Source organism: Pezoporus flaviventris, unplaced genomic scaffold (assembly GCF_033815535.1).
Source record: "Pezoporus flaviventris isolate CSIRO_AGI_PZ_B2104156 unplaced genomic scaffold, CSIRO_AGI_Pfla_v1 ptg000063l, whole genome shotgun sequence".
Taxonomy (NCBI): Eukaryota; Metazoa; Chordata; class Aves; order Psittaciformes; family Psittacidae; genus Pezoporus; species Pezoporus flaviventris.
Window position 1 is genome coordinate 5,752,393 of NW_026892611.1, and position 16,164 is coordinate 5,768,556.

Below are 16,164 nucleotides of genomic sequence, written 5' to 3' on the forward strand. Positions count from 1 at the left end.
TCACGTAAGGAATCTGAGCATCTGTTTCTCACTGATCCCTTAATGCTTAACTCATCTGTCTTGTGAAGCTGCAAGAAGGATCTGTCTACAAGCAAACATACTGATGAAGTCTCTCCATGACTTTTAGCTAAGCCCTAATCCAGTCTAAGAAGATCTATCAAATTACACAAAATTTCCCCATCACAGAAGTATGTATCAGAAAAGGTCCCTACGAAATTCACAGGTTGATATCAGGTCTTCCAGACTTTGCTATGCTTATTAGACAGCGATATAAGCACCTAGCAGCACATCTCCAGCTAGACATGTTGGCTTGCTTTGAGCTCATCATGCAAGTCAGGATTCTAGAGGGAATTAAGGCTTTCTTACACACACCTCAGTGAATTATTACAAAGTGGAAAAAATACTAGAGTAGGTATCAAAACCATAAAGATCCAAACAATGCTGTACCTATGTTTGCTAATCTTTAAACCTAGAACTATTACATGTGTGCACACACAGACACCTGCACAGACATCTTTCAGATGCTTTGACTATGGTCACACCACAAATCAGTTTGCGACTGCAGGCACTCTTCCCCAGGTGCTACTGACCACCGACTGCTCCAGATCTTTATACTTGGAGAGAAACGTTAATGGAGACACAGGCTCTGTTTTGACTTTTTTAATTGAAGAGGATGAAAGAATCAATGGGACTGCAAAGGATATGCTGCACTTAAGAGATAAACACACACATTTCCTTTTATATTTCTATCTCAGGTCTCAGAGATGCGAAGCAGTGTTTTGTGAGCCAGTTTCCACTAAGATGCTGAGTGCTGGGGCTGCTCGTGTTGAGTGCAAAGAGGGAGAGCAGGAAAGCACCCAGCATCGTCCCAGCACTCCAGTGACCTGCTGGTCAGAGCCAGCTTTCCCCTTCCCTACTCTCCCATCGACCACGCATCTCTGGATATGAACCATGCTTCCAAAAGTCACTTACATCCCCGAGAGACTTGCTGGGTTTGTATCTGCTCAGTGTTTTGAACAGCCTCATCCAGTAAGACCCTTCCTGCAGGGAACCAGCAGCAAGTGGGCTGACAGCATCACTCTGCTGCCAAGTGCTGCCTTTCCTACAGGATTTCACACCATCTCAGGAGCAGAACCCTAACACAACATCCAAAGCACATCAGGGCCATCCCCAAACGTAAAAGCCATTCCCTCCACCCACCACCCAGAGACCTCTGCACCCAGAACCACAGCACTGCACCCAACTACTGACAACCCCTGACAAGAAGGGGGGATGCTTCCTCTGAGCACAAGGCATACGTAACACCTCCAACGTACCATATGGACACCTCTCCCTTCAAATGTGCTATCCTGACCCTCTTCCTATAGCAGCATACAACTCCCCATTTCCTTGCTGCTACTGAAGGCAGTTCATTTCAGAAGGGGCACCCATAGACATAAGTAGCAAAGACCTTTTCTAAACGCTCCAGATGATGCACCTCAGTGACATCAACATTGGGAAATTCAAACCAGGTCATAACAAATGGAGGCAGAATGGAAACCAGCACAAAACTGTCTCTGAGAGGCAATTTTCCCTGTCCAGGCAGTGCTGTTAATGTATTCTAACACAGATTCAGCCTTAACTCTCCTGGATTGACAACTGAATTACACTTCCAAATCTCCCTCTTTCAACTTGTCATAAAATTTTCTAATCCAACAAGAAGCACTTCCTTGGCAGAGCTGCAATTGTTAGATTTTTCCAGCTTTTCTGATTTAGGGATTTCAATCTTTTTAGCCATGAATTGACTTCTCCATACTAGCACTCACAAGAAAAAAATCAGCCCTTGCCCGCCACACAAGCTGCCAAGTTCCTGGGCCCAGATGGAACAGATCCGAGCTTTTTAAAGGAGATCATTGACAATCAGAGGGAACACGCTGAACACCAGCAAAGTTTCAAGAAGGCTGGACAAAGATTGATCACAGTACTGAAAAATTACAGCACACTAAACAAGGAAATAGAAACTATCTATTCATCTCTACCATCTGCATCATGTAGAACACTGCAAGTTACAAATATTGCTGGAATAAAGCTAAGAGTAATGCAACCCACATGTACCCACTGCTGCTCCCCGAGAACAGGGATGCACTGCTCTCTTCTGACATGGAACACATCTCAACACTATTGAGACCTACAGATTAGGTATTTGTCTTAAAGCATAACTTTAAGGAGGTGTGTTAGATATAACAGTTTATATTTGGATCACAGAATCCCAGACTGGTTTGTATTGGAAGGGACCTTAAAGCTCATCCAGTTCAACCCCTGCCATGGGCAGGGACACCTTCCACTAGAGCAGCTTGCTCCAAGCCCCTGTGTCCAACCTGGCCTTGAACACTGCCAGGGATGGGGCAGCCACAGCTTCTCTGGGCACCCTGTGCCAGCGCCTCAGCACCCTCACAGGGAAGAGCTTCTGCCTGAGAGCTCATCTCAGTCTCCCCTCTGGCAGGTTAAAGCCAATCAGTTTAAAGCCATTAAACCCCCCTGCCATGGGGATGTTCAATGAAGAAACTATTTGGTTACTGACCTCGAGTTTATGATACACTCAGTGAAATCCTACCCCATCTTTTAAGCAGTTTAGGATCTACACACTGACCTTTGAACCTGCTGTTTCCGTGTTCGATTTCACAGCTCTTTCCCAAGGGAACAGAATGACTCCATTTAATTAGACTCTAACTCTCCTCATCTGCCCCAGAAGTTTCTTGTCACCTCATTCAAATGTAAGCATCATTTATGCTTAAAGGTTTGTACTGGTTTTTCACCAGGGTTCTAAAAAGCTCTGTAACATAATAATTCACCCATTGTGAAACTTCTGTAGACACTGCAACAGGAATAGTGCTTGCCTTCTCTTGGTGCTGTATCTTGACCAATAGCTTCAAGGAAATGCATTGTAATTCTCCCAAAAATACTGCCCAGATAATAATCCTGACAACATGTGTGAGGCTGGAGAAAATGAAGCACATGGAAGAGGAGAAATTGCATTCTTCTTCCCAGTCCCAGCTATTAATACTAAGCTGTAAACACTACATGGTATGCCTTTGTTTTAAGGTGACAATCACAATCAAATCCATAGCTGCTAAGCTTGGTGGCTGTGGAAGAACACCAGTTTCATATAACAGTCATGGTATAAGACAAGATGTTTCAGAATGAGCTGCCCCAGCACCATCAGCACAGACAACAGCCGGGCTGGGCCAGATCAAAGGCTCAGCTTGCACAGCATCTTCTTTCCAACAGTGGCCATAAATGGATGTCCAGAGGAAGAGAACAAAAATAGGCTAGGTATATATAATACTCCTGTCTCTATTTATAAGCATACATCTTTCTCCCTTGCTTCCACCTCCAGTCATTTCCAGCTCAGGGGCAATCACTTGATTTCCATTAATTTGCCCACTCTCCCATAAGAGGTGTAAACTTTAAGCACCCACAATTTCCTCTGACAGCCAGTTGCATCAGTCAACACCTTCACAAAGAGCCACCTACTACTGATCTCCTTCAACTTGGCTCTTATCTTCCTTTGAAATCCCCAAGTTCTGTTGTTGGAAGGAAATGAACAATCCCCATCCTCCCTGTGTCCTACGTGATTTCACAGACCTCTGTCACATCTCCTTAACCTGTTTACTCACCTGAAGGGTTCTAGTTCATTTAGTTCTTCCCAAACAGAGACAGTTGGACACCTTGCAGCTCTTATCTGAGCGTTTATAGTGTCAGCAAGTCTTTAAAGAGGGGAGGATGAGAGCTGCAGAGTGTGCACACCACAGGTAAATCAGAGATTTCTAGTCCATCACAGCAATGTTCCTTGTTCCATTCTTAGTACATTTCCTATGATTTTAGTTGGTTTGTTACTACTACTGAGCACTGTGCTCATTGTTTCCATTATAACCCCAAGATCTTGTTCTTGCATAGAAATGGAGATAGAATCTAATTACACTCTCACATGGAAATCAGCTCAGAGTCCATCACTTCACATAGAATCCTAGAATTATTTAGGTTGGAAAAGACCTTTAAGATCATCAAATCCAAGTGTAAACCTGGCACTCCCAAGTTCATACAGAGCATTAAGATCATTTTAGGGGAGAGTCAATGCAGTCCTTAAGAGTAGCATGACGTACATGTGCTTTGGCACAGGCTTGACACTACGGTGAACTCAGACACATGTACTTCAAGCTGAATCCCTTCTCCAACCCGTGCTCTATTCATGCAGCTACCCCACACCACAATAAAACATGATTTTAACATACCCACTGCTGGCTTATACCACCAATACCTCCAAATTTGCTAAAAGCACACATCAGTATTTGATAGAGCAGACAATGCTGCTCTTACAGGTGACTGCAAACAAGACTCTTTTCTCCCAGACAAACTCAGTGCACTGATTGTTTGATACGGGCTGTTCTTTTTCTGCTTTATAATTCTCAAACATTTGCAGTTGTGAGTCTGTCAAAGCTTTAATTTGCTTAATCTGATTCACGAGCACCTTGTTAATCTTTTATCAGTTTTATTACAAGCTGTAAACAAAACCCAGTTCTTCAATAATTAAAGGGCAGAACCAGCCCTCAGGCAAATGAAGTCTGGGATGGGGGGGGGGGTGTTCAAATTTAAAATCAGAGTAAACCCATAGATTAGGCTTTTTCTTTCCCATCTACAGAATCAGTGACTCTGGCTTCAAACCAGGAAATAATTCTAGATGAACAGATTGCGTGTGACATCCCCCCAGCCAGCCTCTCTCATCGACTGTGTCCTGAATATTAATCTATCAAGTACCTACATGTCACTGGTTCCAGCGTTACACATACCACAGGCTTGCAAGTCAAAAGCTGTATCCCCAACAGCAGCTCAAGAGAATTCCTCTGCATTTACGTGTGCCCAGCCACGTCCGAGTCTGCTGCTTTGCCACCAGTCCCTCCCAGACAGCAGCAGGTCTCACCACAGCTCATAGCCTGAGAGAAGGCAGCTCTTCTGTCCTCTGGCTGCACCGACTCAACCTTAGATCCTTGGCTTCAAATGGGGGTTCCCAGGCAGGAGGTCCTTGTGTGGAATACACACCAACAGTGATGACACCACTGAGGCTGGTCACCCATAGAGAGGATACTGCTATAACCTTAGTAAATACAAAACTTACCCCTAGTTACTCATATTGAAGTGTTATTTAACGTCACTATTACTGCTGCTACAACCTGCTCTTTGCTCTACCGACTCTTCAGTCCAGCTGTGCTGAAGAACAGCATTCACCGATGCCAATCACTCTACAACCGCCTTAGAAATTTTGATACAAAGTTTCCAGCTTTCTAATGTATTTCAAACTGTGTTTCCTAATGTATTTTAAATTGTATTTCCTTCTTGTTACAAAAGCAACCACTGTTAATGACACCCTCCAAAGCACTGCAATCTGAAGAAAACCTAAGGAACTATGAGAGCAAGTCTGTGCAAATTCTAATTACCTTTTGACGGTACACTGCCATGCACACAGAAATGGATTTAAATGCATTACACACCTAAAAATGGGTAATGGATGCACTGCTGGCCTATTACATGCGGTTCATTGTGCAGAGTTTTCTGGTTGTGTGTTTTGTGCAGTGGGCTGTAAAAGTTGCTTAACAGAAGAAAATACATTTGATTAAAAATTTACATCAGAAGAATGTATCAGGGCTTTTTTTTTCCCCTTGTTACTTTACGTGCCCCTGACGATTCCCATTAGCATACAATTCTTCTTAGTCTCACAAACACATGAAAAAAAACCCAGACTGAAGATGGAACATTTCAGGACTAGATCTCAAGGCATACTGAAGACAGAGCTGGTCAGAATCTGGCTCCAGCTGGAAGAACACCCAACACATATTCCCACTTAGAGGTGGGAGGATCCTACAGTGATACCGAGATGCTCAAACAGTTCTGCTCCAGTGACTCCCTTTATGAGAAATGCCAAAGGGAAAATGGGAGGTGCCCATAGATCCCAATGGCTCAGCCATGCGAGTCCCACAGAGCTCCCAGCATCTGCCCAGGCAGGAGCAGCTCTGGAGCCATCTGCATATGCAGGATGCAACAACTGCCTCAGATTCCAAGAAGTCCTTTGTATTTCAACCATATTCCCAGCAAAGCCAAATGAACCTACAGACCCTTCTGATTCTTCATATCAAAATGTTATGAGTTAGTGATAACCACTTACAGCAAAAAAACAAACTGCAAATGTTCAGTCTGTAGAACAAAGAAATCAAGCATTTCACTTCTTACTTAAAATGCCCTTATCCAAAACCACACCAGCCCTCTCCCAAGAGCTGGTCCAACTATCAAGACTTGCCAGAACTGTCTAAAGAGCTGCCTAAATCAAAATAAGGAAGAGCTACTTGGCCCAACAACCTTCAGCATCCTCCTCCAAATGCCTAGAATAACATAGAGCAGAAGTAGAGGGAGCCTGGGCAGTACCTGTGCACGGCTCATGCTGCAGGAGGCCATTCCTCACAGGAGGTTTGGCTGAACTACGCTTGGTTCTGCAGACCTAGGAGCAGAAGAAACCCGAGGGGCAGTTTCTGATGTGAGCACACGTGTGGCTGAGCAGTGCTGCTGTGAAGAGCTCATCTCTCATCCCTTTAGGGCTGGCGACTGCACATCAACCGCTTCTCTTCCTCTGGGTTTCAGCCCTGCCTGCTTTTCAGTGGGCACACAATGCCATGGAGGCAGGAGCCTGTGCTTCTGCTGGTGCACCAGCCAAACCCAGCCTTTGAGGCCAAAATAAGGGGGAAAGCATTGTTCAGATGCACTATCCAGCCTCAGGAAGAAGCGCAGCAGCAGCCACCATGAGCAAGCACCTTTTGTCCTTCAACATCTTTGTGTTCACAGAAACAGCAGATAAAATCAATGCAATTAACAGAAAGCCAAAATGTCAATCAAAGCAAGTCTGTGAGAGAGCTGTAACGGCAACCACAGGCTCACCCAGCAAAGCCAGGTGGGGGAAGAAAGCAGCCGAGCCCAAGGAGCTCAGGCTCCTGAAGCATGAAGGCACATTTGTAATAATCCATATTTACAAGTGAAGTAAATTGCTACATCTATTTTCCTGACTTCGATGACTGGGCCCAATATCTGTATGCAAGCACCACAATGACAAATCTCACTCATTTCCCTAAACGCCGGCAGCCACAGTTGCAACATGATTTTTAAAAATGTAAACTTTTAATATTCATAGGCAGGAAAGGGGAAAACTCAGCAGCTAAAAGTGATAAAAATACTGAACCAGGTGTCTGTGCCAAGTAATTTGGGAAGATGCAACCCTTCGCGGATCATCTCCAGTTTAAGGAGTAACATCTTGATTTCGCACCTGCAGAAATCCATCTACAAAGCAATGAGGAGAAGCAGCAGCAAAAATAAATAAATAAAATTAGCACAATTAGCTCCAGCAAACACTTTTAGAGAAAAAAGCAGGAGGGTTCCTCCTCCCTCTGAGGGTGCTGAGGCGCTGGCACAGGGTGCCCAGAGAAGCTGTGGCTGCCCCATCCCTGGCAGTGTTCAAGGCCAGGTTGGACACAGGGGCTTGGAGCAAGCTGCTCTAGTGGAAGGTGTCCTTGCTTTAAGGTCCCTTCCAACATAAACCAGTTTGGAATTCGGTGTTTCTGTAAGTCTGACAGAGAAAGTCACCAACTGAAGCAGTCATCCCTGACTCAACCAAGTGTGGGGAGATATTTCTGGAAGAATTCATCATTCCAGGGAAAATGAGTGTTTCAGTGCACTCAGGTCACCAGACTGATTTATCCCCTTGGCCATCCGGCTCTTTTGAGCACCTATGTTAACTCTGCTCATTTCAGTAGCTGGTCTAAAAACAGCTATGGACTCCTGAAAATGTATTCCCTATCCCAGCAAGGGGAGAAAATGGTCCCAAGATGAAAAATGTTTTTGTGGGGAATGGGAAGGAGGAGACATTGTCTCCCGTGTTTCCACACAGGAGATAAATAACCAAATCTTTGCCGCATTCCTCCTATACAGGACAAGACAAATAATGAGCAAAGTCAGAGAAGAGAGAAAAAAAAACCCTAAATTTTCTAAAAATACAGCAGCTCATGAATCTCCAGCTGCAGAGCTGCCCTTTCAAGATGCAACTCTTGGTGCTTGTCAAGAAAGACGCTTCCTGCCTCGATCCCCCTGGAAGAGCAACACAATCTAATGCAAGTCACATTCGATGGGCTGTGTGCTGCTCACTACCAAGTGGCTGAATTACTGGGTGCAGATCTCATCATACTCTTTAAGAGTAATATGGAATCAGGGCTTTGATTTAGATTGGCTTTATCCTTTACTTTTAAAGTACAACTGGCAATAATGTAGTCTGCACATTTAACATTTGAAACAGGGTTTCCATTTACCTCTTTGTACTTGCTAGAGGAAAATGACTGTAATTGAAATCTTTCTGCTGGAAATGAAGCCCTTCGAACACTCAAAGTGTTTTCTGTCCTTAAGCCTTTTTATTTTAGCTGTCAAAACTGTAAACTGCCTTCCGGAGTAGTGGGAGTCTTATGATAGAGCAAGACATGAATATACCCCATATCTAGGTACCGGGTGTTTTAATCTAATTTTCCAGCTAGGAATACAGCACTTCCCTCCCTTTGGGCACTGCTGGGAATGAGAGAATTAAGCTTTGCTTCAGTTCAGCAATATCTATCAATGAGCCTCAAACAAGGGACCAGGCTTTTCGAGGACAAAGCAAAACCTTTCAAGTCCTCGAACTTCATCCATGAGCTCCTTCAGACAGAAGCAGCAACACGTGAAGCCCGACTGCCCACTCCTGCTACCTCTCTCCACACATCTCCCACACTTCCCAGAATTTCACAGATTCCCAAGAGCTTGCCTTCTTTCCTCTCCTCAGATCAAACCGATTTCCCAGTGTCAGCACTATTATTTGTATGTAGTTGTTGAATTTTAATTACAGTGTACATGCACTCAGACTGAATGTGGGTATTATGTAAAAGTGGCTCCTGTCCAAATGACCTTATATTAAATCTTTGAAAGGGTAAACATAAAAACTTTGGGCTTTTTCCAGTAGGATCCCATGAAGTTTATATAATAGAATGTTTGCAATTAACTTGATAATAGACTCAAGATGAAGCTGTGTGGATTTCTACTTTAGTTACTTTTATTATCTGATTATTTTAACCACAATTAAAAATGTGCTCCTGTGAAATGGGTTTGCAGTGCTTGTCTAACACAACATTAAAAACAGTTTGGATAACTTGAGCAAACTAACACGCCAAAGTACATCAGTTTATCCACTATCTCGCTCTTCTTCCAGTTCCGACATGTCTTTAGGACAGAAGGCGAGCACAGTCTAAGGCCATTTCTCAGGCTTTCCGTTGCAGCCACTGAATTTTCTCCCTACCAGTATAAACCAGCCACAAGCTGGCAGACAACACAGACTGGCTTAGCAAGAGATTTCAAAGCGGCAGATGGATGCAGTGAGTCTGGAAGCTCCCAGAAGACCTGGGAGGGTTGAATTCCCTTGGAGCTCAGTCAAGTTCCATCCCCAAACCTCAGCTCAGGTCTATCTGCAGAAGCTGCAGATAAATCTGATGGGATGCACAATGTTCAAATAGAAGAGTTTACAGCAGTAGTGATGCCAAGAGCATAAACCAGGTTGACTATCTGTATGTGAAGGAATATTTCACAATGGATAAGCTGCCTGCAGTTACCTCTGACATGTATATAAATACATATCAGAGAAGGGTCTTCAGACATTAAAATCTTCCAAAGCAAATCAAAGGGGAAGAAAAAAACATATTTGTGATGGCCAGAGGCAAGGATGTCAACCTCAGCAGAGCCAGCCAGCTAATCAAAATGTCAATGAACTTCCCTGCAAGAGAATTAAGAGGGAGCGGTGCAATGTCAGTATTGTGGCACACACAGGAAAAGCAGTGCTAGTTCTGATTTGACAGAGATACTGTACTGACGTGAGGGCAGAGACCCAACCTTTCCCTAACCTAACATGAACTCCCTTCAACAGACATTGTGTAACACTGCCAAAGGAGAAGAGTAAGCTCAAATTGAAGTTATTTTCATGGGCTGCTGCCAGAAGAGCCATCACTGTCCTTTCCACTCACCCTCAACCAGGTATAAGGTTGAGGTACATCTTTTATAGCTGTGCACTGGGGGTGAATTAGGACACAGGTTGATCTGCCTGAAAACGAAGCCAGTCCCCAAAAAAGGGAATAAAACCTGTTCATTTCCAGTTGGATCAGGTCCCGCACTCATGTCACCACGTGGCGGCACAAGCACTGCCGCTGACAGCGTGTAGCTGGGAGTGGGAACGCTCATCCTTGCAGCAGCCTGCCCGTATGGTAACTGAAAATGAGAAACTGCATCTCCAAGGGAGGTTTTAAATCCCTTTAGACAAACTGATGCAAGAAGCTGGTTGGAGAATTTCTAGAGATACTTCAGCTTTGCTAACATAAAGCCCATTTCTAAAGCCTTGACAACATGGACGAGTTGCAAAGGAATCTGACCTCATTTTTTAAACCAATGTGGTTACACCAAGGCAAAAGCACTTGTTTCACGGAGCGTGTACCCACAGTGTCCAGCGAGAGAACTGTACCAGTTTAACAGACTCGGTGTTAATTCACACTAGCACAACTTCTGCACGCAGGCAAGACTTGAGGCTAATGCAGAATAAGCCAAGCAGACAACCGCAACACAAAATCCTGTGTTTAGCAAGGGGAACATCCCCACCTCGTAGCCAAGATTGAAATGTCTGAAGAGCCTTCCATTAAGGAACCCCCACTTCCATGCGAAGGACTAATGGGTCTCTTATCACACACAGAATTCAATAGAAGAGCATGCACGTACTTCCTGCATGTGTGCATTATGGTTTCAAGTTTTTCTCTCCCCCCAAACAGATGAGCAGACTTGGCAACTTCCCTGGTGAATCAGAAGAAAATCCTGTAAGGCACAAGGAACTCTAAGAAGAACTAAATGGGTTTCCTGGATTTCATCCACGTTCACATTTCACAGGTTGTAGATCTCAAAAATATCTGTTTCTGACAAAACTGGTATGGCAGGTTATGCAACACACACACAGTCACCCAGTGACAGGAAAGCAGGAACATGATCTGCTTGGCTCAGGGCTTTCTGGTTCAACTGCAGGGGTATTGAAAAATAAAACAGAAAAAGCAAATCTAATCACCAAATGTCAAGGTGGAAAATAAAAATCCCAGGTACTTTAAATAGCCAACCTCATCCTCTCACAAATAACTACTGATTTCGTTAGACTTTGACTTCCAGGAAGAGCTTCACATGCTAAATATGCAGAGTTGGTTTGGTTTGATAGAGATGTTTATAGGTCTGCTCTGACTCTTAAACCCATGGAATTATTGCAGAGACACATCAAGGAGATAAAACATAACTGCCTAATAAAGAGGATTTTGCAGCCAAATTGCCTTTGTAAGACTGCCCCAAACAAATGAAAAGGGAATACTTAAATCTGGGACTTTGTTAAATATGCTATTTGCAGCCCGGGATAAATGATAGGACAATCTTGTTAAATGAAATATATATGCTTTCACAGTGTGCAGTATAACTTCAGGCACAAAGACAAGACATAAATCAATATGCCAGAACTATTTGCCAGAATAGAATATTTCAGGCTAATAGCACATGCATGGGCTTTTCCCTGTTTTAAGAACAGCAAGTTGCTAACCGCTCGAGGATGTTTAAGGAACAGATAGAGAAGCTTCTTTAGTATTCCCACAAAAAAAAACTTGTCATGCTGCTCTTTTCCCCATTTTGCTGGGTTCAAGGAAACAGCAAAGCTACATACAGATACTCTGACTGGGTCTCAGCGTTACTGACCACAGGATCAGTCTTGAACGTGGGGTAGGAAACCATCCAGGGACCCAGTCAGTGAAAATGCATCACTGTCAAGCAAGTCCCCACTGAGATCATGGTCCATCTTCTCCCCATCCCCATCCCTCTGTCTCCTCCAGGCATCTGGGTACCAGGGGACAGGAAAGGTAAAGTGAAAGATGAGTGTGAAAGGAAAATCCAACAGAAAGCACCATGTTCTGTGCAGTAGGAAATGCAGCAAGTTCCACAGTAAACTCCCCAGCAAACAACCTTAGCAAACATCTCACTACTTTTTGATTAATAGAACTTCTTTCTTCCAGTAGTAATTATTTACAATTAAATGCTTAGTTACTAAAGGAGAAGAAAGACCTGACTTCCCTCCAGAAGCAGGTTACATCTCATAACCGGCTCTACAGAACAAGAAACATTCCCCCTTTTCAAGCTGCACAAGAAGAAAACAAATACATCTCTCCTGCTTTTTTCCTCGTCTTTAATTGACACAGCCCTGTAGGAATCAGACCTTTTTCTCTTCCACTTACACAATGCTGAAGTTGTGGCTGTCACACTTCCAGCCCGTACCCTGTGCTGCAGAGGCTTTCGGCACCGCGTTATCTAGCAAGCCACAAGCAAACAAATTCACCAGTGAAACTTCCCCACTGGTGCCTGTCAGGAGCAGGGGGCTGCAGGCGACCACGCAGCGATACCTCGGGAAAGGCTGCCGGAGAAAACGTACCCACTTACCTTCTCCGCATGCTTGAACTTGACATAGAACCAACTTGACTTGATCATTGTCTCACCTCCTGCCCCCGTTAAAAAGCAGAACAGCAACCCAAAGCTATCCTGCTGCTGAAAGGCAGCGTGCCTGCACTCCTCCCGTCAGAGCCGGCGACTTTCCAAGGGGAACATGGGATTTAAGGGAAGCGAAGAGTGGGAGAACAAGGACAGAAGGAAAAGGCGATGCTTTCCTTCTGCAGCTCCAGTTTGTCCCCTCCTGCCCTCCCAACGCTGAGCGCGATCTCACTTGCTGCCTCAGAGCTCGCCGAGTGCCTCAGCTCCGCGTCTCGCTGTCAGCTTGGCTGCCTGACAGCAGAATTCCTCAAATGGACTTCAGCTGCATTCATCACAAATGGCACATGTCAGTAAAGCCAGGAGGCTGGCTCTGGTGCTGGCAGCCTCCCAGGACCATGACCTCCCCCAGTGGGATGAATAATGAATTCCAGCACTTCCCTCCAGACACAGATTAACACCTGGCTAAACATTATTCTGACAATGAGCTTGCCCATTCGGAGAACGCTCCAGCACCGTGTTAACCCCTCATGCTCCCACCATGCAGCCTGGCGATGCTCTGGAGGCTGTCCCACGATGCCCTCCCCTATCTAAAGAAAGATTACCCAACTATATATAGTTTAGAAACAATAAAGCCTCTTAGGCATAAAGCAAGTATCTCCTTTCTGATTCTGCAGCTGCAGTAATGCCACCCGGTAACCAGAGCAAGTCACCAGGAGTCAGACTCTCTTCTGCCCCCCCCCGCCCCCCCCTTTCCAATCTCCCCTCCACATACCCACTTGTTCAGCTTTGATGCTGCTAGGCTCACGTTTTAAAATAGAACCTGTAAAGACCCTTTGGAAAAAAACAACAACAAAACCACTATCAGTATGAAACTAATGCATTGAAAATCCTGGGCAGACTATCTGTTCTTCAGTCCAATCAGAAACACTGTCCACTCTGGTTTAATGAGACGCATTGATCTGGTTGCAGCTCCCTGAAAATCTCCCAGCTCCAAGCACGCCACAGAGCCCTGAATATCAAGTTGCAAACTACAGGATGAATATAATCAGTCCACTGTATTTCTGCTGTACACAGACAGTGCTACACCAGAGCAGTGCTATCTGGTCCAGCACCTTATGTCCAAAGAATTAATTTAAGAAATCCCAAGTCCCTCAGTAACACATCTAATAACACAGACCAAAATTTCTTGTGCAGGTACTTGAACCTCTTTATGCTTTTCCAGATCTAGGTATCTTTTTCACAGGCAGAGTGAAGCAGAATAAATACACGTACCTCTGGCTTATCACCTCCTACTGTACATACACACAGAGATACACAGCAGATGAAACAGATACTGAAAGTTAGTTTGTCAATATTACCTAAAAAGTGCTACCAATGCTGATAATGGTGTCAGTGCAACACATGAAAGCTGGAACTCTGAGAGCCTTGTACTTCTTTACTTGCCAACAGAGGTTTTTAGAACGTTTCGTGAACTCAGACTTATACAAGCGATCTAAATACCAACACTGACCAAGAACAGTCCCCTCATTTAATCGATTGTATGGCTCTAACCTTCCTACACATGGGAAGATGTCCTAGTCCATACCCATCTGCAGCAGGAGCAGATGATGCTGCTCAGTCCTGCTCTGGGGTTAGACCCCTGTTCAGCTAGGGCATCAGGGTGAGCAAAGCCCCTTCTAACCCCTCTCAACACAACTCAGCCGAGCTGCCTTAAACCACTGCCAGACATGGCACTAGCTGTCAGAAATCCCTTTCCACTGATGCTACAGAAAAGTATTCCCACTCTCCCTTTAATCCTGTCTTTCTGTGGGAGAATAAACCCATGCTAAAAGGGTTGTAAAATGTTCCAGCCTCCTTCAGGACTATGGAATCATCAAAAATTGTGTCTTGCAAACACAACAACAACAAACTAAAAGGTCTCTGACAGTGAACACACATCCCAAGAAAATTGAACCACTGATTTTTCTTAGCACCTTTATTTTCTGCACCTCAAAAGCTGGTTTTTGAAGTAGCAAATGAATAAATAGGACACATCCAGCTGTGTGTCTGAACAGGACCAGGTCAGTGCAAGAGCCTCGCTTCCTCCTCACTGTTACTTGGCCAAGACCTCTTCTGTCCTCCAGCCCCTGGAGTAGGGGACAGTGTCTGGATTTACTGCAGACACAGATGTGAACCACAGAGGTGGTGTTGAGACACAACTCATGCTCAAGCCTTCCATACCCACATGGTCACTATGCCCCCATGTACTCAATTATCAGAAGCTTGCTCATGGCGTTGACCCCAGAGTCCCCAAGGGGACCTGGGGGCAGTGTGACAGGGCGCAGGCACCGAAGCAGGGAGCTCTGACACAGCGTACCAAGCACAAACAGCTGGGGCTCAAAGCAATTACCAGCCCCTGGATGTTTTCCACTGGTTCATTAGCATCTGGCAGGACCTAAAGTTCCAGGGTCACAAAACACAGAGCTATTATTTTAGCTCAGGAAAATGCAGAGCGACATCCCTCGAGAGCTGTCCTTTTGTTAGCAAAGGACAAGTGCAGTACAGGGAATGGAGATGCAGGACTTCCAACCATCACATCCCCCAGCCAGGCAGGGAAGAGCTGATCACACACAGGATTGCCCATTTTCTGTCACACCACTGAAACGCCCAACATCAGCATCCACAAACAGCCCCTTGCCAGCATGAGCAGAACACAGTTATTTCTTACAGTACTAAGAGCTGTCCAGGTTTGCACATGGACATGAAGTACACACCACCTGAAGTCTTCAATACTACATTTATCTTCAGAGCCGAGCAAAATACACCATGTATTTCAAACCTGACAGTGTCAGCGCTTTGTCTGAAGTGTATTTGAGTGTCATATTTTATGGTGCACCACATAACAGCTTCACTTCTGTTGCCCAATTCATCTTCACTTGTTAGAGACTTGCTGCCAGACAAACAATACCATGGACAGGAATTCATCCCTAAACATGCTGAAGCACCAACCTTCAAAACTCTGTTATCCCACACCTTCTCTTTCAAACACCCACAAATAACATGAAGGTGTTATTCAGATTCCAAGTTTGTACAGCCAAAATCCAGACTTGACTTTATACACCCCCACAAAGGGAACAATACTTTGATACAATATTTGCAATTCTCCCAGCACAATCATCTTTTGATTTATTCAGCAGGTTTTGTCATTCTCTAATACACCATTTCAAACTTGAGACAGTGTACATAGGAATTGAAATAACCTCCTCTTTAACAGACCACTGCTTCTAAGCCTTTTAATATACCCTAATGTATATTTAGATATCAATCCACATTCATTTTCAATTATTCCCCATGACAAAGCTCATCATACACCAACACAGCAAAGTAAACAGCAAGGAGTACCTGTCTGATTTTTAAGTCACCTTAAAGCAGGGCCTACCTCCTCCTCTCTAGCTCCAGGTTGTTGCCAAGTTAGACTACCACTTCCTCATGCTGGGGGAAGTGTTAGTGGGAAGGAGGGCAGGAGCGAACTGGACACTATTTCACCTTGTA

At 44.6% G+C, this 16,164-nt stretch overlaps 1 protein-coding gene across 8 annotated transcripts in view; it reads right to left on the reverse strand.

Annotated features, from left to right (window-relative positions):
• The window catches only part of AUTS2 (activator of transcription and developmental regulator AUTS2), a 733,524-nt gene that overhangs the window by 477,956 nt on the left and 239,404 nt on the right, over window positions 1-16,164 (reverse strand). Inside the window, exon 1 of one of the 8 annotated variants that reach the window (XM_061470341.1) lies at window positions 12,586-12,913. The exons of the other annotated variants lie outside the window; for them this stretch is intronic. Within the exon in view, the coding sequence (XP_061326325.1) occupies window positions 12,586-12,633 (48 nt within the window). The 5' untranslated portion in view covers window positions 12,634-12,913. Of the gene's footprint in view, window positions 1-12,585; window positions 12,914-16,164 lie in introns of those variants that run through there. 8 annotated transcript variants of the gene reach the window in all.